Source organism: Schistocerca piceifrons, chromosome 1 (genome assembly GCF_021461385.2).
Source record: "Schistocerca piceifrons isolate TAMUIC-IGC-003096 chromosome 1, iqSchPice1.1, whole genome shotgun sequence".
Classification (NCBI taxonomy): domain Eukaryota; kingdom Metazoa; phylum Arthropoda; class Insecta; order Orthoptera; family Acrididae; genus Schistocerca; species Schistocerca piceifrons.
In genome coordinates this window covers 508,853,894-508,879,341 of record NC_060138.1, presented here as the reverse complement: position 1 = coordinate 508,879,341, position 25,448 = coordinate 508,853,894, and the positions used below count along the sequence as shown (strand labels likewise).

Here is a 25,448-nt window from a genome sequence, read left to right as displayed (position 1 = left end):
GTTAGTCCTAACTTATGAACGACTATTCTCTCATTCAACACGAAGCCATTGTTGCTTAGTCATTGCCATCTACTCTGAAAATTATGACTTAAAAGTGGTAAATGCCATGAACTTCATCAAATTGTGGTCCCGAAATACACAGCTTTCTAACTTTTTGTGTCAAGAAATGGGATCCAAGCACATTACACTTTTGCTTTATACCAAAGTATTATCATTATCTTGGTGTACAGTGTTAATGTGAATGTTTGGACTTATAGATGAGGTACTAGCATTTCTGACTACTGAGAGGCAACAATATGAGGATTTATTTGCAGATGATGAATCGGTATCTGAGTTGGCATATCTTCCCAATATTTTTGCGAACTAAGTACACAAATGCAAGATAGAAACAAAAATATTCTGAGAAGTATGAATAATATTCGATGATTTATTAATAATTTAAATTTGTGGATATAGATGATTGAAAATGGATTGTGTGAAAAGTTCTCAACTGTATGTACAGGCGAAGGCGTGGAAATACCCACATCCCGCAATGACTTACAGAACATTTAGTACTCTTGCAACAGAATTTCAAAAAATACTTTTAGGAGGCTACTGAAGATTCCTTTAAAGAGAGTATTGAAGATTCTGACTGGGTTCGTGATCCACTCATGGATTCAAAACATCTTCTGAATGATTTATGTTTTTGCTTACAATAGGAACTGATACATTTAAAAGCAGACAGAGCATATAAATTAAAATTTTTGATGGTGCAGTTGGGTACATTATGTTTGTCAATGAGCAGTGAACGCCTATCTATCTCTGAGACGTCAGTTAACATGTTATTACTATTTTCAACTACATATTTGTGTGAACTCGGTTCCTCAACATTGACTAAAATTAAAACATCAAACAGAGACTCAAATCAATCAATGAAGAAATGGAGCTTGCTTTGTACACAATTCTGCCACAAATCAGCGTCTGTATGCAGCTAACCAGACTCAAGTATCTCACTTAATATATAAATGGATTTAATTACTTTAAAATTCATATTGCAAATGTCTATTTACTACTGTGAACTAAAGTTAATAAGTTGTTAAAAAGTGCATGAGTATTATTGCTGTTTTATAAAAACAATAACAACAACAATAATAGAAGATTACATAACAATGTAATAATTTATAATTATATTACTAGAGGCGGACATTTTTGTGTGCTTTGTTAAGTCTGGGCCCATCTCGAGGTACCATGAGTAACAGGTTGCAGAAAACTGGTTTAGACCACATCAGCCCACTCATGCCCATATTCCTACTGCACATAATTCTCAGCTGCCGACAATACACACAGTGCTAATATGTTCTCTAATAAGATTAAACAGTAATTTCGAATTCCCATTCTTAACAGAAAAGTTTTATTTGAACATATGTGATGTGTTGGATAGAAATAACAGATCCAGTAAACTCTATCTATGGATACTATTACAGCACTGTGAAAATTATGAAGGGACTCTTAACTAGTGACATGTCAAGGAGTCTCATTTTTCTGATCATAAGATTAGTAGAATGAAATACCTTTGAGTGGATGCCTACGCCATCCGTATGGGCGGCATTTGATTAATGTTCCCCTGGTGCCTGAAGGTTACTTGAGGTATGAATGTCAGAATGGCTGGATATGTGCCATCTAAGTACCAACTAGCGTGACTTTGTATACGTGTAATGCTAGAATCCTCAAGGTGACATTGCTAGAGTGCTTTACCGTTGTACAAGCATAACCAAATCTCGCTGTACAAGCATAACCAAATCTCAGAGACAGAATTTGCATGAATTTAAATAAAAGTTTATTTCTAATACTTGTAAATGTTGAAAATTAATATAATTATGCTGTTGTCTACTTTGAAATCCATTACTGTAAACCAGTGTTTATTTTGAGAGAGAGAGAGAGAGAGAGAGAGAGAGAGAGAGAGAGAGAGAGAGAGAATTCAATATATCATTCTGAATAAATGGATTAAAAACAGATATGGGGCACTGTTTTACTAACAGAGAGCAGCAACACTGTCAAAAGAATATGCAGTGAGGGAAGTCAAAAAGTGTTTGGAATAAGGACACTTCAACTGTCACAATTTTATCAGTAAACTGTCATAGTATTCGTAATCAAGTTCCCGAATTCACTGCCCTCCAGGAAAGTTCTCATACTCAAATTATTTCTGAGACCAAGAGCTCGCTGAAACTTGAAGTGGAAAGCTCTGATGTATTTAGTGGGTCTTGGAACGTATATAGGAAAGACAGATTTGAGGCCATAGGAGGGGGTGTATTAATTACAGCAGACAAAAATACTATTCTAGTGATGTCAAAGCTGAATGTAACAGTGAAGTCATCTGGCTGCATATAACAGGTGTAAGCGAAACCAAGTTAACTGTTGGATTTTTTAGTGGCCACCCGATGCTACTGTGACAGTTCTAGAGTCATCCAAAGAAAGTCTACAGTCGATAGCGTGTAAATACCCATATCACGCAATACTAGTTGGAGGCAACTTTAACCTATTGGGTATAGACTGGGATGTCTATGGGTTCACTGCAGGGGGTACAGACAACCAGCCCTGAGAAATACTTCTGAACATGTTTTCTGGAAACTGTCTTCAGCAGTTAGTTCAGCAGCCCACACACAATGGAAATATCTTTGACTCTGTAGCTACAAATAGGCCAAACCTTGAAACTTCCTGGCAGATTAAAACTGTGTGCCAGACCGAGACTCGAACTCAGGACATCTGCCATTCGCAGGGCAAGTGCTCTACCAACTAAGCTACCCAAGCACAACTCATGCCCCATCCTCACAGCTTTAATTCCGCCAGTACCTCATCTCCTACCTTCCAAACTTCAAACTTCACAGAAGCACCATGCAGGTGTCGAGTTCGAGTCTCGGTTCGGCACACAGTTTTAATCTGCCAGGAAGTTTCATATCAGTGTACACTCCACTGTAGAGTGAAAATTTCATTCTAGGCCAGACCTTATTGAAGATGTCAGTATAGAAACGGAGATTAGCAATCATGATGTCATTATGACAACTACGATTATGAAAGTTAATAAATCAGTAAAGAAGGCTGAGAGTGTTTCTGCTAGATAGAGCAGATAAGTAGTTATTAGCATCTCACTTGATAGTGAATTGGCATCACTTAGTTACAGTAAGATGGCTGTAGAGGAATTATGGGCAAAGTTTAAGCAGACTGTAAACCATTGTCTGGAGAGTTATGTGCCTGGAAAGTGGATAAAGGATGGGAATGGCCCACCATGGTTTAATAAAGAAATTTGGCGTTTGCTGAGGAAGCAGAGGCTGCCCCACTCTTGGTTCAAAGTGGAATGCACAAATGACAACAAGCTGAGGTTAGTAGAGATTTGTGAGTATATGAAAAGACCTTTGGTCAAAGCATAAAACTACCATCAACGTCACACCTTAAAAAAAGATCTGGCTGAGAACCTGATAAAATTCTGGTCTTACGTAAAATCGCTAAGTGGGTCTAAGGTTTCCATTCAGTCCCTTAGTGACCAGTCTAGTGCGGCAGTTGAAGATAGCAAAATGCAAGACTGTTTGAAATTTCATATTCAAGAAATCATTCACACAGGAAAATCAAACAAGCACAGCACCATTTGACCATCGGACAGACTCCCATATAGACAACATAGTAATAAGCATACCTGGCATAGAGAAACAACTGAAAGATGTGATAGCAAATAAATCAGCAGGTCTGGATGGAACCCAGTTCGATTTTACATGGAGTACTCTACGGCATTGGCCCCTTACCTAGCCTGAATTTATCATGAATCTCTCGCCCAGCACAAAGTCCCAAGCAACTGGAAAAAAGTGCAGGTGACTCCACTATATAAGAAGGGTAAAAAAATGGATCCGTAAAATTACAGACCAATATCCCTAACTTCTGTTTGCTGCAGAATCCTTGAATATCTTCTCAGTTCAAACACAATAAGCTTTCTTGAGACAAAAAGCTTATGTCCACAAATCAGCATGATTTTAGAAAGCATTGCTTGTGCATAACTCAGCTTGTCCTTTCTCACATGATATACTGTGAACAACGGATTAAGGCTAACAGGCAGATTCCATATTTCTAGATTTCCAGAAAGCATTTGACATGGTGTCCCACTGCAGGCTGTTAAGAATGTACAAGCATTTGGAATAAGTTCACAGATATGTGAGTGGCTCGAAGACTTCTTAAATAGTAGAACCCATTACGTTGTCCTCTATGATGAGTGTTCATAAGAGACAAAGGTGTTGTCAGGAGAGCCCCAGGGATGTGTGATAGAGCCACTGTTGTTGTCTATATACATAAATGGTTTGGCAGACAGGGTGGGCAGCAATCTTCTGATGTTTGTTTATGATGCCGTGGTGTATGGTGAGGTGTCGAAGGCGTGTGACTGTAGGAAGATACACGACAACTTGCATAAAATTTCCAGCTGGTGTGATGAATGGCAGCTAGGCCTAAATGTGGAAAAATTAACATTAATGAGGACGAGTACGAAGATCAATCCTGTAATGTTCAGCTACAGTATCACTAGGGTCCTGCTTGACACAGTCAAGTCACTGAAGTATCTGGGCCTAACATTGCAAAGCAATATGAGGTGGAAAGAGTATATGAGAACTGTGGTAGGGAAAGTGAATGGTCGACTTCAGTTTACTGGGAGAATTTTAGGAAAAAGTGGTTCAACTGTAAAGCAGACCACATATAGGATGCTGGTGTGACCTATTCTTGAGTACTGCTTGAGTGTTTGAGATCCGTACCACGTCGGATTGAAGGAAGACATGGAAGCAATTCAGAGTTGCTAGATTTGTTACAGGTAGGTTCAAACAACATGTGTTATGGAGATGCTTCGGGAGCTCAAATGGGAATCCCTGGAGGGAGGGTGATGTTCTTTTTGAGAAACACTATTGAGACAATTTAGAGATCCAGCATTTGAAACTGACTGCCAAACAATTCTATTGCTACCAACATAAATTGCATATAAGGACCACGAAGATAAGATACAAGAAATTAGGGCTTATACAGAGGCATATAGGCAGTCTTTTTCCCTCACTCCATTTGTGAATGAAACAGGAAAGGAAATGACAAGTAGTGGCACAAAGTACATTCCATCACGCACTGTATGTTGGCTTGCGGACTATATATGGAGATGTAGATGTAAATTTCCAAGTGACTCACTGAGACTACCTGCAGTACTACGGTCTGAAGCATAATTATTTACCAGCGGATATTTGTGGCTAAAGAATGGAAAACTAATTACTAGATGTGGACATTTTGGTTGGGGACCAATGTACATATATTATAAAAGAACAATGGAACCAAGTATGTTTGCTTAAAGCCACTCCATCCTGCAAATAACTGGCAATAAAGACACCTGTTAGTCTGGGATGGATTACGGTTCATGTTGTGTCATAATTATGAGCCGACGAACTTTCTGGCAGAAGACTGATTTGTCAGGTGGGCCTGTTTCTTTTCTCACCTATGTGTCACGTATGTGAGCATGCTCTCAAGTGTTCGGACAGTAGAAGTAATATTGTCTCAGAGCATAAGACGGGCTGCAATAAAGAAGAGCTGGTTTGCGAAACAATGAAGATTACCTGATCAGCGAAAAGTATTTACCCACATTAAAAAATTATATTGCATGGCATATTGGACAGAAGATCAGTGACTGACAGATGTAAAGAGAAAATAAACTACAGCAACCAAGATGAGTGTAATGGATTAGGAGCAATATTTGTAGACTCAAACAAGTTTATTATTACGAGTTGTAAAGCACAGTATGGCTTGCATCTAAATACATTAAGTTCCTTACCTTTTAGCAAAATGTTTAAGTAAATATGTTCAAAACTGCAAGTGTATGTCTTCATTTTTAATGCAATGGAACATAAACGGCGGAAGTGCAATGTATCCACAGAATAAAACCACAAAAAATGATGAGTTGCAAATCATTCTTTGAGAAGAAAAAGATGTTGAAGTTAGTTACCTAAAGAAACACTGTGTTATAAAAGATTTCATCACAGTTTTAAACAAAGCAAAACTTAAATTAACTAGTAGCTTTTGTAGGAAACTCGTGGATGCTCTTGTATACTGATTAACAACTTGTTAAATAAAAAGAGCCAATTTTAAATTACTGAATGAAGACCTTCTATTTTAAAGTTGCTGAGTAGAATTAGAATGATAGAATTCCTATTACAATTATCATCTCCATGATATAATCAAATTATTTTTAAATAAATTCTAGTGTCTCCTACATAAACTCACAACAGGAAAGAGTGGTAAAATAGCAATTTATGTTTATTTTATCCTATATACAGCAAACAAACAAGCACCTCAACTTAATTTTTTAAGTAGTGAATCTAACTATAAGACTAAATTTCACTATGGTAAATAAGCAGGGAGCAATATGTAAATATTTTAACAAATTACTGTATACATTTATAACACTGCCAAATTCTCTTTGGACTTAAGACACTCAGATCTCTCTAGTTTACTGATGATAAATGAAGAAAATGCAAAGAGATGTTCCACGAGCAGACAGTTCAGTAAGGAAAATATGCTGTAGATTAGTTGGTGCAACATCACAGCTCATGTTCAAAATATTCTGATAAGTCTTTCAACAGGTTTTTACACATTTTCAATGAAACATTTCCATCCATAGTCTGTCAAATAAACATAACAAATAAACTAAAATGGAATGGTTTTGGCATAACAAACATGTGGTAATAGGAAGAGACAGCTAATCACTGAGATGAAATTTGATGAGTCATGTGTTTATTAACTATGTTAAATCATACAGAAACGGTTTAAGAGGTTGTGAAAGCAGCAAATAAAATGCCGAACACTAAATTAATTGAAGAGCACAGAAATAAATGACAGTCTCTATGGACAGGTGTCAAACCTCAAATCTGAATCAAATCTAGCAAGTGTGTGTGTGTGTGTGTGTGTGTGTGTGTGTGTGTGTGTGTGTGTGTGAGAGAGAGAGAGAGAGAGAGAGAGAGAGAGAGAGAGAGAGAGAAATCCTGCTCAGATATCAGAAAATTTTAATAAGTTCTTCATAACTATAGCAAAACTCAAAGCTAATGTAGACTATCGAGATGATGAAAGCAGATTTGAATACGATAGCACACCCCCTGTCCAAAATAGTTAATGATTTGAAGAAGACTACTATCCAGATTTTATGAAATATGCAAAAGAGAAACCAGTATTTAAGAAAGGATCCAAAGGATATAAGGGAAAGCACCATACAGTTTCCCTTATTTATGTATTTCCTGAAATATCTGAAATATCCCTTATATCCTTTGGATCTTTCTTAAATACTGGTTTCTCTTTTGCATATTTCATAAAATCTGGATAGTAGACTTCTTTCAAAATCATTAACTATTTTGGACAGGGGGTGCTGCTATCGAAATTCAAATCTGACTTTCATACAATCTCGATAGACTACATTAGCTTTGAGTTTTGCCTAAAGTTATGAAGAACTTACTTTAAAATCTTTCTAGATATCTGAGCAGGATTTCACTTACTCTCACTCACTCTCTCTCTCCTCTCTCTCTCACTCTCTCTCTCTCTCACACCCACCCCACACCCACACACACCACACACACACACACACACACACACACACACACACACACACACACACACCAACTCCAGCATCCTGGGCCAGCATGCAACATCATACCAATACAAGAAGCTGTGCGACAATTGGAGCAGAGCTGGTAAATGGCACAGGTGGCCCAGCCCCTGATGGGGTAGGATAAACCTGTGACAGGACTGGAATAGGAAGTGCTGGGTGGGTGGATTGGGCATATTTTGCACATCATGCACATCACTTCTTCTATGATGTGCTGCTGCTCGCAGTCTGACCTCGGCAGCCATAGACTGTGGTCGTGTGTGTGTGTGTGTGTGTGTGTGTGTGTGTGTGTGTGAGATTCCGATGAAGGCCTTTTTAGCCGAAAGCTTACTTGTTTGACAATCTTTTTTATGTGGCTATCTGTGATGCAGCATCTCTGCTATATAGGGAACACCAATCTACCCTTTTCATAATACTGTCATAAGGCAATAAAAGTCAGATTCTGATTCAAAATTACTGAAACTAAGTTATTTAAAAAGTAACTTAGTTGTTTGAGAAAATGGTAGCAAAAGGAAGATCTATGATCAATCAGATACTGATATGTATCACAAAACAGAAAGAAAACTATACTACATGTGTGTAGGATCTTCTTTCAATTCTGTTTTGGAGGGATATCATACACTAGGGTCCTACATTAAAGCAACAAAATACTATTTCCCCATCCCATGTGCAATTCACGATATAATCATACAATCTATAAACATATGTCCGAACGATTGTGCAACCACACTAACGACGACGTCAGCGCACTTATCAAAGGGGTAGCGTTTGCACAAGTCCCACATCTGCAATCATTGTGTACACAGTCACACATGGTGCAGCATGGTATGGAGAAGATGCCTGCCAAACTCTGCACTAAAGGACTGTAGGAAGAAGGAAAACAGGACAGTTGCAAAGTGATGCGTCCCGATGGCTTAATGTGAATCGTTCTGTTGTTTGTTGTGACAGTTTATAGAGATCAAAACTGTTTCCCAAAGACCAATTCCGGGCCGACCATATGTGATATCAGAAAGAGAGGACATTATTTGGCTGTAACAGCACGACAGTGCTGCCTTAATACTGCACGGCAACTGGCTGCTGACCTCACAGCATCCACTGGATGTGTTGTATCGAGGCAAATAGCATATAGAAGGCTTCAGCAGAGTGGCTTGAGTTATTGGAGACCTTCTGTATGTAATCTCTGATGCGTTCCCACAGAAGGGAATGTCTGTAGAGTGGAGTCGTCAACATGCAAACTGAATGTTGGAACAATGCGTAAATGTTCTTTTAACAGACGAGTCCCAATTTGATCTGGAGAGTGATTGGAGGTAACATGGAACATGATTCTGGGATCCAGACATTGTGGAAAGAGACCGGTATTGAGGAGGATACAATAGTGTGGGCAGGCATTATGCTGATCGCTCTAATACATCTTCATAATACCTCATCATGGAATTGTGCAGGTGGAGTGGCAGGTTTTAACTGCTGTCAGGCATTGTAACGAGATCTTGGGACATCATATGCGGTCTTTACGAGGTGGTGTGGGCCCAGATTTCGTAATTATGAATAATAAAGCTCGACCTCACAGAGCACAGGTGGCTAATGTTTTCTTGGAAATGGAAGATATTGCACGCACGGCATGGCCTGCTTGTTCTCCCAGTTTGAATTCCATGAAGCATGTCTGGGATGCAGTAGGAAGATAGGTTGTATCACATCAGCATCTGCCACTCTCCAAGACTTGTGAGCATCTCTGCAGGAGGAATGGGCGTTATTGCCTCAACATGAGATTGATGACATCACTCACAACATGCCTAGTTGTCGTCAGGCCTGTATTAGTGCCAGATGTGGTCACACACCATAGTGAGTGTGTTAACTCTTTGTCAGAATGTGAGAGCAAATCCGTTAAGTTGGAAAAAACAAAGAACTTTTTGTTTACTTTTATGCATGTTGGAATTGTTTATGTTCTGCATCCTTTACCCTGTTTCTACTTTACTGTCATCTGTTTATACGGTTTTATGGAAAAATGAACCAACCTTGCACAATTCCCGTTTGCTGCTTTAATTTTGGACACCAGTATGATTAGTGTCGATAGATGGACCTGACCTACAATGCAGGCACAAAAAATGGAGTGCAAAGTGGGTTGGGGAAAACATTAAATATAAAAGGAATGGAATTTTTAAATAAAAGCATGCCAACATTTACCTCCAAGTAGGAAATGTAATTCTTTAGGAGCTTGTCTTTAAAAACTAGTGTTTTGAATGGTTTTTTTGGCTCTGTTACTGAAGAAAATTCTGCATGATTATGAGCAATTCAAACCCAATGAGTCCTCCTTTCATTAATATGTCGTCTTATATTTCTGCAAGCATAAGTAAGTTTCTGGAAAAAAAGGGTAAGCTACTACTCTCCCTCACAGAACTCAACTCCCAGAAATGTATAGGCTGGCTTTAAAATGGAATATATTAGAATGACCATGCAAATAAGTGTATCTATCAAAGAAGAATGAAAGAAAATTACATTTCTGCTGCTAGTTACGTGGTTTTCATTTAAGTGCATCAAAGTAGTAGTTGATGTTTGGTTTGTGGGGCGCTCAATTGTGTGGTTATTAGTGCCCATACAAAGTCCCAGTTTTTTTCACATTCAAATTTATCCACGGCCACGAATGATGATAACGATGAAATGATGAGGACAACACAAACACCTGTGTCAAAGTCTTTGGTCTGTACAGTCTTTGCTGAGAGACAGCTGCATATTAATTGTTAACATAACATTTCTGTTTTGTTGCTAGAAAAAGGTTTTTTTTCCATTAAATCTCTTTTGTGTGAAATCCAACTCACACAGCAAGTATGTCCAGTAAAACCAAAGCATGTCTGCTGTCCTCTGCACTTATTTCTGGTTCTGCCATAGCCACCCACTCCCACATAATCTGGAACAAACGAAAATCCATGAATCTATATTATTTGAAGTATCAAGTTTCATATCTTGGGGGGAAAAAAAGAGACAGGCAGAAGACTTCTACTAACAATATGATGAAATAGATATCAAGAACACTGTAATGTTATAAACTAATATATAACAACACGTTGCCGTATTTATCCAAATGTAAGCTTGACTCTCCCATTTTTTAAAGACATTCTTAAGGAAGATTTTATTTTAAACATAATTCCACTAATCTAAATTACAAAATGTTTTATTGACATAGTTTCTGCCTAAAGAAGTTCACTTGTCATTGGCAGTGACAGCAATGTTCACTGGCAACACAAGCTCTTGTGCCACACAATGACATAAAGAGTGCCATCATCGTTTCAACCTCCCACTGTCAATCGACACAGTATGTAGGTTGCAAGTGCTACTCTGAGATGAAGAGGTTGGCACAGGAGAGGAATTTGTTGAGGGCCGCATCTTTCCAGCACCTAGCAGTAGAATTGGGAAGGAAGGATTTCTGGGACAGGATATTCAATCACCTACCACACCAATAACATTCAGTTTAACAACACTTACAAGCAGTGCATAGAAGCACCGGCAAACCATAAACAAAACTTTTGACACACCAGCACTGGGGCAGTGCAAAGCCATGTCCACATTGGATGTGCTGTGCACAAATGCATGGTGCACAGCAGCTCGGAAAGGCACAGACCAAGGCAGAATTGCACAGACTGTTCATAGATTCACAGCAATGTTCCAGCGTAAATGCCAGTAAAAATGGAAAACGAGAAACACTATCCAAACACAGGATACACAAATGTACCATTTTGTTTGGTTTACCAACTGTGCCACTGCGCAGTACAGTACAGTGCTGTCCACACCAGATGTGTCATGCTGTGCCAACCCTCATTCCTTGGTTTTGTGTAGTGCGGCACAGCTGATAAGCATGTGGCTTAACTGTAATGTGAAACAAAACCGTGAGTGGAGCAGGCTCCAGCTGTAATATTAATATCATGTGTTAAAGATTTTCGAACTTAACTTGTTTCATAAACAGATGAAGATTTTTAAAGATTACTTGTTCCATTGCATTCTAGTTGAGGTAACAGAAACCTGAGTTTTTGTCTACTAGCACCAGGTGGCTTATTATACATGAAGAAGAATCCTTAGCACTTCAAATAAGCAGGTGGTTGCATCATACAGTTATTATTTAATTACCGATATCATGAATCACGAGTTAAATGAAATTCTGTACTCCTATAGTTTTAGCACCCATAAAGAGCAGAGCCTGACTGGAAGAAGAAACTTACAACGACCTGACAAGAGGGAAAACTTTAATTAACTTCCAGAAATCAGACAGCCATCAAGTAAAATACAAATTCTGAGGTGCCACAATGAGGAACATGAGAGTGGCCATATATAAACTAATGAATGGTCATAAGGTTTTGGTTGAGAAGATAGGTAATCTATCCCACTCTTCAGATTACTGTGACGAAGTCATAAACATTTGACGAAAATTAGACTGCATTAATAAATTTAATGGAGGTACGACTCATGCTCTCAAAAATGCATGAAAGCAGGCACTTCATACTATGAGACTACAGGGGAGTATCATTTCATTTTGTAATGTACTAGAGTTGGGAGTCACAAATGATAGTGGTTGAGTTTAGGATTGTTCTATGCACCTGCGCCATCCATTCTCCAATAGCCAGTGAGCTTTAGTAGTGTTTGGAGCGCTTTGCTGTAAATGTTTTGGGCAATGTGAGCATTAAACATGATTGCAGCACGTCATTTAGTGAATTTTCATTCCATTTATTTCAGGTTGTCATTGGTAATGATGGTAGTGACAAATTTTACATATGCATGTGAGAGACGTAATTTATGAGATACATGCTTATTTGAAGTACAAAGCATGTTTATGCACCTACCAGAAGTGTTGCTTGGAACAGAATATACTGCAATCCCCACCTGTGTCTCATTTTGTTCAAACTGCCATCATTTGTGAATCTTAGTATAAAAATAATGTTGTATGCGATGTATAATAACTGGTGCCAGTGCAGCTTCTGAGCACAGAAGGTTTTAGTACATCACATCTTTGTGGATTCTCATGACCTCATTGACAGTCAAATTGTTTTCCTAACAAAGACAACAGAGGATATCATCAAAAGCTTGGAACGCAATCCATAAGTTAACTGAGAGCATTTTATAGGTACGAAATCCCACAAAGCAGAGCGCCAGAACATTTAGTATTGTACTTAATAGGTCCTTTCATGACTGACAAAGTAATTTCATATTTAAGAGTAATAAAGAGTGTAAATCCTCAAAAGGTCTTTACATGATCACATAGCTTTTACTGTGGCCAATTAATTTTCACTAACTGCAATAAGTTAACAACTCCTCCTCCTTCTTCTTGGCTTCCTCCTGGTATGGATTTTTTGTAACTCCTGTGCTCAGAATGGTGGCACTCTTTCATAGATGATATGCAATGGGCATTCAAGAACTAATGTGTTACTTATTTTGAACAAGACTGCAATTTAATTAACCTACCTGTATGTCACCTGGAGTTATGTAGCCTTTCTTAAGCCATTCCAACAGCAGACTGTCCAATGCTGCCTTTTGTCCAGCATTAATTGTTGACACTAAGTGGCACAAGTTCTTCACAACAATTTCTGAATGTTTCCTGTAGTAACACAATTAAACAGTTCATATTTTTATGCCAAAAAGGAAATGTTAAACATGTTTGTTAACATAATATAAATCACTAACCTCGAATCAGTTTCTTCTGTCTTAAGGTAAACCTGGTAATAAGCTTCAGATACAGCAGACAGAACAGATTCATTTCCAGACAACACCAAAGTCAATAGTTCTCGCATGCTGTTCTCTGCCTGATATAAACCAAATTGGTAAGCACTGGTGATGAATTCAATTGCCTCCACTATATCTGTTGTTTGCATTGAAGTTAGCAATGAACATATAACTGGTAAGGCTTTGTTCATTAGCTCCACATATGCTATTGAATCCTGGAACAACATATGACAAAATGTATGAGGTGATGTCTGCTGCATAGTAACCAGTGTGGTACACTGTAGTATTTTAGTTAATAGACGAAGAACTTACATGTTAAGGAAAGGCAAACCTACATTTATTGCATTTGTAGACTTGTAGAAAGCTTTTGACAATGCTGACTGGAATACTCTCTTTGAAATTCTGAAGGTAGCTGGGGGTACAACACAGAGAGCAAAAGGCTATTTACAACTTGTACAGAAACCAGACGGCAGTAATGAGTCAGGGGCATGTAAGGAGAGCACTGGCTGAAAAGGGAGTGAGACAAGGTTGCAGCCTATCATCAAAGTTATTCAATCTGGACAATGAACTACCAGTAAAAGAATCCAAAAAAAAATTTGGAGTAGGAATTAAAATTCAGGGAAAAAGAAAAAAATTTGAGCTTTGCTGGTGATATTGTAATTCTGTCAGACACAGCGAAGGATTCGGAAGAGCAGCTGAATGGACTGGACACTGTTTTGAAAAGAAGATATAAGATGAACATCAACAAAAGCAAAACAAGGATGACTGAGTAGCCAAATTGAATCAGGTGACGCTAAAGGAATAAGATGAGGAAACGAGTCATTTAAAGTAGATGAGTTTTGCTATTTGGGTAGCAAATTAATCAAAATAATTGATGACTGCCAAAGTAGAGAGGATATAAAAATGTGGCAATGGCAAGAGAAATCTGTTAACATCAAATATAACTTAAGTGTTAGGAAGTCTTTTCTGAAGGTATTTGTCTGGGATGTGGCCATGTATGGAAATGAGACATGGACAATAAACAGTTTAGATAGAAAGAGAATAGAAGCTTTCAAAATTTGGTCTACATACAAATGTTGCAGATCAGACTGGTCACTCATGTAATTAATGAGGAAGTACTAAATAGAATTGGGGAAACGAGATTTGTGGCACAACTTGACCAAAAGAAGGGGTTGGTTAATAGGACACATTCTGACACATCAGGGGATGCCTTTGGACAGAGGACCACAACAACACTGACTGAAATTAATTTGAAATTAAAGAGATGTATGTGGGGAATGGTGGAAGTGAACATGTCGGAATTACCCGCAGTATTTCAATATTTGTTCATTAACATATATTTTTGAGAGGGTCACCCTTAAAAATACTGTTCCTGTAGAATGAATTGACAGTCTCTCTTTACATGTACTGTTTGTTACTATTTCATCCAACAAATGATAATACTGGACCATAGCCGGTTCGAGAATCTGTCCACACACAAGCGACTCATCATTTGGCACAATGTCATCCAACCCAAGGATAATATTGGACCACAACCAGTTCAAGGATCTTTCTGCATATAAGCGACTTCTCATTTGGCACCTTCTCCCGCCTTCTTTTCCCCTCATACATTTTCAACAACCCATATCAGTTTCCACCACTAATTGGGAAACACACTGTATACAAACCTTTCACTGGGGTGTCCCACACAACTTGGTGCCCTAAACGGCCATTACTAATTGTGATATGTAATCTATAGGAATTACACAGCTGTGGTGCCTCTGGCATCCCTCTCAGCTTGGCACCCCAAGCAGCGGCTTGTGCCCTCCAACTGGCCCCGTATTGGGTACCAACTCCCATACCATGACACTGTAAAAGAGCATACTTGCCTGCAGGAAGTATTTTTCCACCAAAACAATTAATAAAAGTGAAAAGAATGAGAATATATGGATCATGTGACTAGTTGCTGTTAATTGTGGTACTTTCTATCTTAGCTGGATATTGTGTTAAGGACACAGGAGGAGGTCAATTTGGGAGTTCTCTATTACACACATCAGAAAAAGTTTTACATCACCCCAGTCCCCAGAACTCCAAGATAGACGTTGACTGTGGATATTGTATCACAGACACAGTCCCTTTGACTGTTCAGAGATGTCACTAAACCCGCCCAAAGATGCAAACAAAAACGCGTGAGCTGCGCCTATTAGACGGTGGAGGTTCACAGCTCGTGTTGTCTGTAGTTCAACCATGCCTGGACAGTCAATACTGCGGTTCGATCATGTCCACATTGTTACTTTGTGCCATGAAGGGCTCTCAACAAGGCAAGTGTCCAGGTGTCTCAGAGTGAACCAAATCAATGCTGTTCGAACATGGAAGATGTACAGAGAGACAGGAACTGTCGATGACATGTCTCGCTCAGGTTGCCTAAGGGCTACTACTGCAGTGGATGAGCGCTACTTATGGATTATGGCTCGGAGGAACCCTGACAGCAATGCCACCATGTTGAATAATGCTTTTCGTGCAGCCACAGGACATCGAGTTATGACCAAGTGCTTCACCAAGATGTCCTTTAAAGGCTAGCGAAAAGGGTGAATCGAAGGAGATCGAACATTGTAGATGAGTGGATGGCTGCATCATGGTAATGCCCCATTGACCTCAAAAGGCATTCCTGTTGTTCCACAGCCTTTATATTGACCTGATCTGAGTCTTTGTGTCTGTTTTTGTTTCCTGAAATTGAAAAATGCACTAAAAGGATACTATTTTGTGACTCTCAAGAAAATTCCAAAAATGCGACAGACATGTTAAAAAACCCTACCAGTTGAAGCCTGTTGGCGCTGCTACCAAGGCTGGGAAAAGCTGCCAAAGGGAACTACTTGCACAAGATAACAAAATTGTTATTTCAAAAAAAAACTTTAGTGGATAAAAAATGTGTCTCATTACTTCTCTCTCACATCTCCTACATAGAAGAAACTATGGTGGAAATAAAAGAATGGTGCAATAGGGAGTTAAAATTTGGAGTTAATGGATATCACTGTAAGATTTGCTGATGTCAGTGAAGATGAAGAAGAGTTATGGAATCTGTTGAATGAAGTGAACAGCTAATGAGCACAGAACATGGATTAAAAGCAAACCGAAGAAATGAAAGTAATGAGAAACAGCAGAAATGAGAATAGCGAGATCTTTAACATCAGAATTGATAATCACAAAGTAAATGGAGTCAAGGGTTTCTGTTATCTTGCAAACAAAATAACGCATCTCATACGAAGCAAGGAGGACATAAGGAAGCAGACTAGCACAAACAGAGTATGTTCCTGGCCAGTTTGAGAGAGAAATTTTTGAAAATGTACATTTAGACCACATCATTGTAATTTAAGGAATCGCAGAGTAGGGAAAAACCAAAACAGAAAGGAATCTAACTGTTAGAGATGTGGTGCTACAGAAGAGTGTTGAACATTAAGTGAACTGATAAAGTAAGGAATGAGGCAGTTTTCCACAGGATAGACGAAGAAAGGAACATATGGAAAACAGTGACAAGGAGAAGGGACAGGATGATGGGACATTTTACATCATCAGGGAATAACTTCCATAGTACTAGAGGGAGCTGTAGAGAGTAAAAATTGTAGAGGAAGACAGAGATTGTAATACAGCCAACAAATAATTCAGGGCGTTGGGTGCAAGAGCTACTCTGAGATGAGGAGGTTGGCTTAGGGGAGGTATTCATGGCAGCAGCATTAGCTGATGACTCAAAAAGTGCTCCTCTATCACTTTGTTTAATCCTGGCATAGCACCATTTCCTCCATCTCTCACATCTACTTTGAAGAATCAAGGAGTTCCTCATAGTTGCTGTCAACTGCTGTGTATGTATATCGGAAAACCACAGTGTGATAAATAGAAGTATCTTCTGACGTTTTTCACATGCTATATAGTGTCAGGTCTTAGGACTGTTTACCTAATTTAAAAGAGGGTAATTAAGTTTGGTAGTATGTGTGTGTTGTAAAGTTTTTTTTACCCAGACACTATCTGCTGTGTACTTAACACATTTCAGGCTTACCGGATGACGAGTACTAGGGTAATTCGCTTCTACCTGATCATCAGAATGTGACCACATTGATGAATTGACCTGAATGATTCTGTGCAACATCTTTTCTTTATTTTTAAAACGAATGTTGTTCTGTCCTACATTCTTTAAGTCTTTGAAAATTTTTAAATTTCTTTGTACAGTGAAGTATACATATACTGACGTGTAAAAAATCGCAACACACCCAGGAGGAGCTGTGTGACATAAATGAAAGTTGGTGGATGTGTTTCTACAGCTTAAAGATGATATCTACACAGATTTTGCACCATCCACGTAAGAATGGTGCTAGTAGCATCAGTATGAGAACACAAATCAGGTTTGCTTTAAATAAACATTGTAATGGTCATGAGAGTTAGTTAGCTTTGAGATTGGAAAGTGGTGAGTTGTTGGTAGCGAATATTGCATTTAAGGTGACAAAGACACTATTACCCATACCTCACTGAGTTCGAATAAGGTCTTGTAATAGGGCTACAAGAAGCTGAATGCTCCTTCTGTGATGTTCCAGAAAGACTCGGCAGGAATGTAGCCACCGTACATGTACAGTGACAGCAGTGATCATGAGAATGTACAGTTGCAAGACGACCAGGCGCCAATGGGCCACACGGCACTACTGCTAGGGAAGACCATGATGTTCAGCATATAGCTCAGGTGCATCGTACTGCATCTGCAGCAGCAATTTGAGCAACAGTTGGCACGGCAGTGACGCAACGAACTGTTATAAATCGGTTACTGTCCTTGAAGTACAGCCCCGAGCCAGATGTTCTGCAGCGTGCATTGCTCTGACCTCAAACCACCGCCATTTTCGACTTCCCTGGTGTCAACTGAGAGCTCATTGAAGGGTAGGGTTGATATCTGTTGTTTTTTCTGATGACTGCTTGTTCTCTCATGGTGCCAGTGGTGGCCACGTGTTGGTTAAGAGGAGTCTAGTTGGCCTGCACCCAACTTGCCTGAATGCTAGACACACTGAACTTAAACCTGGTCTATGACAGTGGGATCTCCCTTGTGATTACCCCACCCACTCTGAGTGCAAATTTGTACATCAGTCTGCTGATTTGGCCTGTTGTACTACCATTCATGAACAGCATTCCAAGGGGTGTTTTCTAACCAGATAATGCTCACCCACATACTGCTGTGTTGTAACCCAACATGCTCTACAGAGTGTAAACAGGTTGCTTTGGCCATCTTGATCACCAGATCTGTCTCCAATAGAGGGACATCATCCGATGACAACTCCAACATCATCCACAACATGCATTAACCGCCCCTGTATTGACTGACCAAATGCAACAGCCATCCCATAAACTTATCTATGGCACCTGTATAGCACAATGAATACATGTTGCATGCTTGCATTCAACATTCTGGCCGCTACACCAGTTATTTATGTACCAGCATTTCACATTTGCAATGGCTTATCTCATGCTTACATTAACCTGTGATCATCCAATGTTAATCACTTAAATACGTTTACCTTGGCAAACATAGTCCTGAGATGTCGTCACTCTGCATTAATTATTTTTTGGTGTTGCGATTTTTTTCCATCAGCTTATGAATTTCCTCCCACATTGTGTCCCTCTGTCCTCATTTTTTGTGACACACTTCTGGTAATCCTACTAGATCCCATTTAATATTAATTCATTAGTATCCCTGCAGTTGCTAAAGTTTGCTGATTTATTGTCATTAAATAAGAAGCAGTAGAAACAATATGGTTTCAAAAGTCCATGCAATTGTTTATTCAGCCAAACTACTTGTTCCAAGGTGAAAGTGCAGAAGTTGCTGTGTCTCAAATACCTGCACATAGCATCAAGCCCTCCAACAACCCTATCCATGGCACACCTGCATGCCAAGGTACGAAGAGCTTGGCAGTGCATCTGAACAGTGGGATAGCTTGATGGGGATGTACTACAGACCCCTACATACCATTCTCTTAAGAGCCACAATGACAAGATTTAACTAATTAATGTGCGCACAGAGGCATTTAAGCAGTCATTCTTCCCACACTTCATGCACAAATAGGAGTGGAAGAAAATCTAACATGTGGTGCAGTAGGAAGTACCCTTGCTATGCACTTCACCTTTGTTTGCGAAGTATACATGTAAATGCAGGGTTGTGCTCAATCAGTCTCAGCCATGTTCTGTGTGCTTCAAAATCTAAGTGCTCTAGGTCACATGACCAGGTTACATGCTGAGCATATTCCAGTACACCAACTTACCACATTGTCTGCTGTGGGGATTGATAAGCAGCCCATCCATACTTATTCCCCATAAAGCGATCCATTACAGTCTTTACCTTATGTGTATTGACACTTGTGTGGCAATAATATGTGAACTGCTTATAGGGATCTAACCTGGTTGATTCCCTTAACCCTCAATAAGATATAAACACATCAAAAAAAGTTTTGCATCACCTCAGTTCTGGAACCTGCACACAAAATTGGAATACAGATCAACATGATCATCATTTCTGCCCTTTTTATTGCTCATGGAAACCACACACTGCATGTTGTACCACCATACAGCAAGACCTTCAAAGGTGGTGGTCCAGATTGCTGTACACACGGGTACCTCTAATACCCAGTAGCATGTCCTCTTGCATTGATGCATGCCTGTATTCGTCATGGCATACTATCTTGAAGTGCATCAAGGCACTGTTGGTCCAGGATGTCCCACTCCTCAACAGCAATTCGGCGTAGATCCCTCAGAGTGGTTGGTGGGTCATCTCGTCCAAAAACAGCCATTTTCAATCTATCCCAGGCATGTTCGATAGGGTTCATGTCTGGAGAACATGCTGGCCACTCTAGTCGAGTGATGATGTTATCTTTTATCTTGAAAGAAGTCATTCACAAGATGTGCATGATTGGAGTGTAAATTGTCATCCATGAAGACAAATGCCTTGCCAATATGGTTGCACTGTTGGTTGGTGGATGGCATTCACGTATCATACAGCCATTACAGCGCCTTCTGTGACCAACAACAGTGTGCGTCTGCCGCACATAATGGCGCCCCAAAGCAGCAGGGAACCTCCACCTTGCTGGACAATGTGTCTAGGGTGTTCAGCCTGATCGGGTTTCCTCCAAACATGTCTCTGACGATTGTCTGGTTGAAGGCATATGCAACACTCTTCGGTGAAGAGAATGTGATGCCAATCCTGAGTGGTCCATTAGGCATGTTGTTGGACTCATCTGTACCACACTGCATGGTGTCATGGTTGCAAAGATAGACCTCGCCATGGATGTCGGGAGTGCAGCTGTGCATCATTCAGCCTACTGCGCCACATTCACATGGAATTTTTTCGTCCTCCACCCAAGACAGCTGCACTCGTGGGCTCCGTCAAAGATGATTTGCTGCTCCGAAAATCTGGAGTTTACAAAATTCCATGTGAATGTGGCCTTCCTTACATCAGACAAACAACTCGTACTGTCCAAGAAAGATGTACAGAACACCGGAGGTACACACGGCTTTTACAACCTAACAAGTGAGCAGTGGCAGAGCACTGTATTGATAATGGTCACAGTATGTTGTATGACAACATCAAAATTTTGGAAACTACATCATCCGTTTGGGACTCGATAGTGAAGGAGGCAATTGAAATTCACTTGAGGATGAATTTAATAAATAGAGATAGTGGTTTCAATCGTGATAAATCATGGAATCCGGCACTTGCTGTAATAAACTCTCAAAGACATTGTCACACTGCAGCTCACAATGATACATCGACATGCCAACACAGATCGACTGTGGAGTCATAGATACAACTCGCGCATTATGCACGTCTCTGCCGCCGACTGTCTCTGGCGCATTTGCATCTGTGGCCGCATGCGCAGTCGCTCGGTACACGAGTATAAAGGGACGAAGCGAGCACTGGAGCGGCAGTCTTGCGGCTCACTCTGAAGATGGCTGAACGTTATACAGCCGAAATATTAGAAGAAGGAGATTTCTTGCGGCTGCACACCCGAAACTTAATGGAACAGTCTTTGCGCCGCCAAAACCTGAAGATTCAAATCTGAAAATATCTAAGCTTAAGAGCACAGTATACCAATGATTGCTTATCCATCTACAAGGTGTTGATGTCACTGAATTGAAGGCACTAATTGGTCTATTGGTATATTCAGCCATTTTCAAATCGGGCAACAAATTGTTTACATCTTGTTTGCAACTGAAGGGATAGACAGATGTTTTCAGAATCAGTGTGTGTCGATGCAATGCTTGCATCTTTCCATGGAAGGTATGGTTTAGAATTTATATGCCAAGCAAACCGGCAAAATATGGCTTGAAAATTCAGTGCTTGACTGATGCTTGTACAAATTACTTGTATAACGCGTACATTATTCCGGAAAAGGCAGAGATGGTCACACCCTTTCAAACTAGAGGAAAGGTCACAGTGTTCCCACACAGGACCTCACATACGTGAGCATGCTGAAAGGAGATACCACAGCAGGTTCTATCTAATGATAAACAAGGTGTGAAGATAACTGTTACAGAAGACATGTCACTGCTATCCTCTGTGCCCGAAGAGTCAAAAGGTGCAAAACTGATTACTTCTATGCACCATGCAGTAAACAATGATCTTAAATCGGGAAAACCTGAGATAACCATTTTTTACAATATGACAAAAGGTGGTGTGGACTGTCGTGACCAAATGCATGCAGCTTATTCATCAAGTTGCCAGACAAGAAGATGGCCTTTTGCCATTTCCTTCAAGTTAGTAGATGTTGCTTATGGTGTGAATTCTTATCCACGGTGCATCAAGTTTACTCAAACACAGAAGTAAAGGTGAGTTTGATCTTCTCTAGCAAGAGATCTTGCTGAGTCTCATATGAATCACACTTTCAACTGGACACTTGCCACGAGAGTTGAGTGACACCATCAGAACACTTCACATAGAAGGTGAGCAACAGACACCCAAAGAATGGTCCGAAAAACAAAAAAAGATCTGGCTTTTGCCCTTCTTGACTGATGAGGAAAACAAGATTTCTCTGTCAACAGCATGAAGTTCTGATTTGTTTGGAGTGTTCTAGGAAGGTCTATGTGGAATACATCCAAGTTCGAAGTCATTGATGTATGATTCAGGAACTCTTGAAAGTAAAATGTGGCAAAATCTTTCGATTTATTGAATTTTGGGTGCAACAGCCGCTCTACTTTGAAACGATGAGGAGTAAACCCAAAGCTGACTTTGCATCCAATTTCTCATAAATGTCCACATTTCCATGAGGCAATGTAACAGAAACTTAACAAGTTTTGGAACATTTGGATATTGTAATTCTGTGGATGATGAGTCTGTTACTTATAATCCGTCTTGACTGCAAAAAATCTTTTTATTCATATGAGCGATTTCAGTTCATCCAGAACCGTCTTCAGATCTGATATTTCAGTTACAGGAGTAACCCGTCCAAATCCAGCAACTTGCTGCATCACAGCCTAAGAACGTAAAACTTTTCAGTGGTGCATTTGACAAGCACATCTTTTTCATAGGTTATGTCTGATAAAAATTAAAAATATTTTAATATTAAATGAACTCACCTTTAAAAATGCAATGACACGTTTAAGTTCCTTACTTTCTTCACTCTCTTCAGGTTCACCATGATACATAAAATGAATTTTACGGAATAATTTCACACAATTATCATGAAGTTCTTCTATATCAACACTGTTCCTGTAAGAACAGAAAAATAGTAAAGAAAATAAATAATTCATATTATAAAGAAACTATTTCGCTAAATAATATCAAAAGGCCACATGAGACTTGTATTTGAAACTGTGTATGTTGAAAATGTGGGAGTTGCTTGATTGAGATGACACAGACAAAATAAAACAAAATATACAGATCTGTGTTTCTGGTGTGTTGACATCACACTGAAGCTCCCACTGAAACCTTTATTATGAAGCTGTGGCTTTGAAATGTACGTTGGCGTAATAAAAGTGCTATCAAGACCATAAACGGAATTGATTATAATACTTCAGGTTTTATCAACCTTGCAGCAACATCAACCCAGATCAACTTCCATCTCCATAGGTTCTCTCTTCATCTTTCTACTTTTTCTCTCTACCTTTTTATTGCCTCCTAGGTCAACTGTTCTTCACCCTTTTCCACTGGTAGGCAACTGACTGCTATTCTCTACTAGGTGGAGCAGATAAAACTTCTCTACAAGTGTAATTTTGTCATGTCATTAGGGACTGAGTTGTTACAATAGTAAGAAGAAATTCTTTCTTCCCTTTTGTGCACTTAAGAGATTAGCACTCATACAACATATACATAGGATCAGTTCAGGACAGTAACTACTAAACTAACAGTTTATAACGTGCAAGACATGAATATATTTGACATTAACAATTGACAATCCATAATAGCTAGTTTAAATTTCTACTCTATATCTTACATTTCCTCCACTTGGACTTTTCTGAATATGGAAACTGTCTCAGATCCACAAATAGGAAAAAGCTACGTATTTATGATTTGGACAATCTCCGAATGAAATCAATGCTTACTTCTTCTCCTTGTTGAAAATAAACAAGTGCGAAATGAGCAAGTACTTATTCAGTTCATTTACTAAAAACCTCTTTCACTAGAACACTTTCTCTGAGTAAAATTTGTATTAACTAGCATAATACTCTATTGTCGTAACCTTTAAAAACACAGTTGTCAATAAAGCACAACAATTAGTGCTGAAAGCATGTGTATTACAGACATAAATTTACAAACAGAAATGCATGGGGAGAGCTGTCGTTAATACAAACCTCAAATATCCCAGAACTTGTAAACATTATAAACATAAGAAATTTAGAACACCTTCTCGATATTATAAATATAGGGGCCAACCAAATGAAAACGAGAAAGATGGAAGGAAATAAGTAAATTGTTTATTACTTCAAAAGTAATTACTGTAACTGTTACTACATTTATTCAACTGTGAGACAAGATGATCACAATGAAAAATGTTTGCAGCTGTCTAAGGATTCACGATAGCATCCAGGCATGCACCTCTTCAACCAATTGATGGCCACCAATGTCTTTCTTCAGATCTCCCAAACTACGGAAATAGTGTGGGGGGAGATTGGCACCGTGGTCCCACATGTTGCCAAGGTTTTGAGTATGCTGCAGAAGTTTTGGTGGGAAGCCATTACACATTCTCCATACAGTCCTGATCTCTCCCCACGCAATTTCCAAATTATTGGAGCCCCAAAAAGACATTCGTGGCCATCAATTTGCTTCAGAGGAAGGGTCGTGTTGTCACATTCTCTTCACTATGATGAGTAGCAAAGTTAACTTCTGTTGAAGTTTCACAATCATCAAGTAGGCTTCAATTTCCCTAAGCGAGATCTGTTGATATGTTCCTCAGAACTGAAGCAGGGCTACATATGCAGGACACCTCTTCATTTTTGTCTTTTTGATGAAGGGTCATAATCCTTGACTTCATGTGACATCTGACAATCAATAAACAATACAATACTGCCCAAAGCGTTGTTTCAGTAACTTTTCTGATAGTCCCACTTTCCATACAGGATGTGTAAAAAACCATACCAAGTCTCCTGGCCTGTGCTTGGTGTTATAGTGCTTTCAGTCCTTCTTTGGGGATTGTATGCAAACCATCCCTCTTGCTTCATCAGTCCTGAAAGTGATGTGTTTCACATAATACTCCCCAGTATTGTCCCACTGAAATGGAACATTGTATCCACTGTTGTTTTAGCCTTCTGACTGTGGAGCTGAAAGAACGGTGTGAAGCCTATAATGGCCTCCTTCACAATATTATATGTGTGTCCCAACAGGCAGTATTATATTCCAGTTTTTGTCAGACATCAACATACCTTGAAAGCGTCTGCCAACATCTTATTAAAGCATTTTGTGAGGTCATTCATCTGTAGGAGGTAGATAGTTGTCATTCCGAGAGTGGTGCCACAACATGAAATTACCTCTGATACTATTCTCATTTGGGAAACCTTTCCACAGTCAAAGATCATCAAATAGGGTGCTCCGTGCTTCAAAATGAAGTCTGCTACAAGGAATGTTGCAATCTCCAGAGCTTTGGCAATTGGCACAACTTTGAAGTGCGTGTTT

General features: G+C 39.3%; 1 protein-coding gene across 1 annotated transcript in view; it reads right to left on the bottom strand.

Annotated features, from left to right (window-relative positions):
• LOC124796583 (condensin complex subunit 1) overlaps positions 1-25,448 on the bottom strand; it is a 193,304-nt gene that overhangs the window by 44,716 nt on the left and 123,140 nt on the right. The window contains exons 11-14 of the mRNA XM_047260708.1: positions 22,916-23,048; positions 13,301-13,554; positions 13,082-13,214; positions 10,450-10,538 (exon numbers count right to left, since the gene is read on the bottom strand). Coding sequence (XP_047116664.1) covers positions 10,450-10,538; positions 13,082-13,214; positions 13,301-13,554; positions 22,916-23,048 — 609 coding nt within the window. The remainder of the gene's footprint in view (positions 1-10,449; positions 10,539-13,081; positions 13,215-13,300; positions 13,555-22,915; positions 23,049-25,448) is intronic.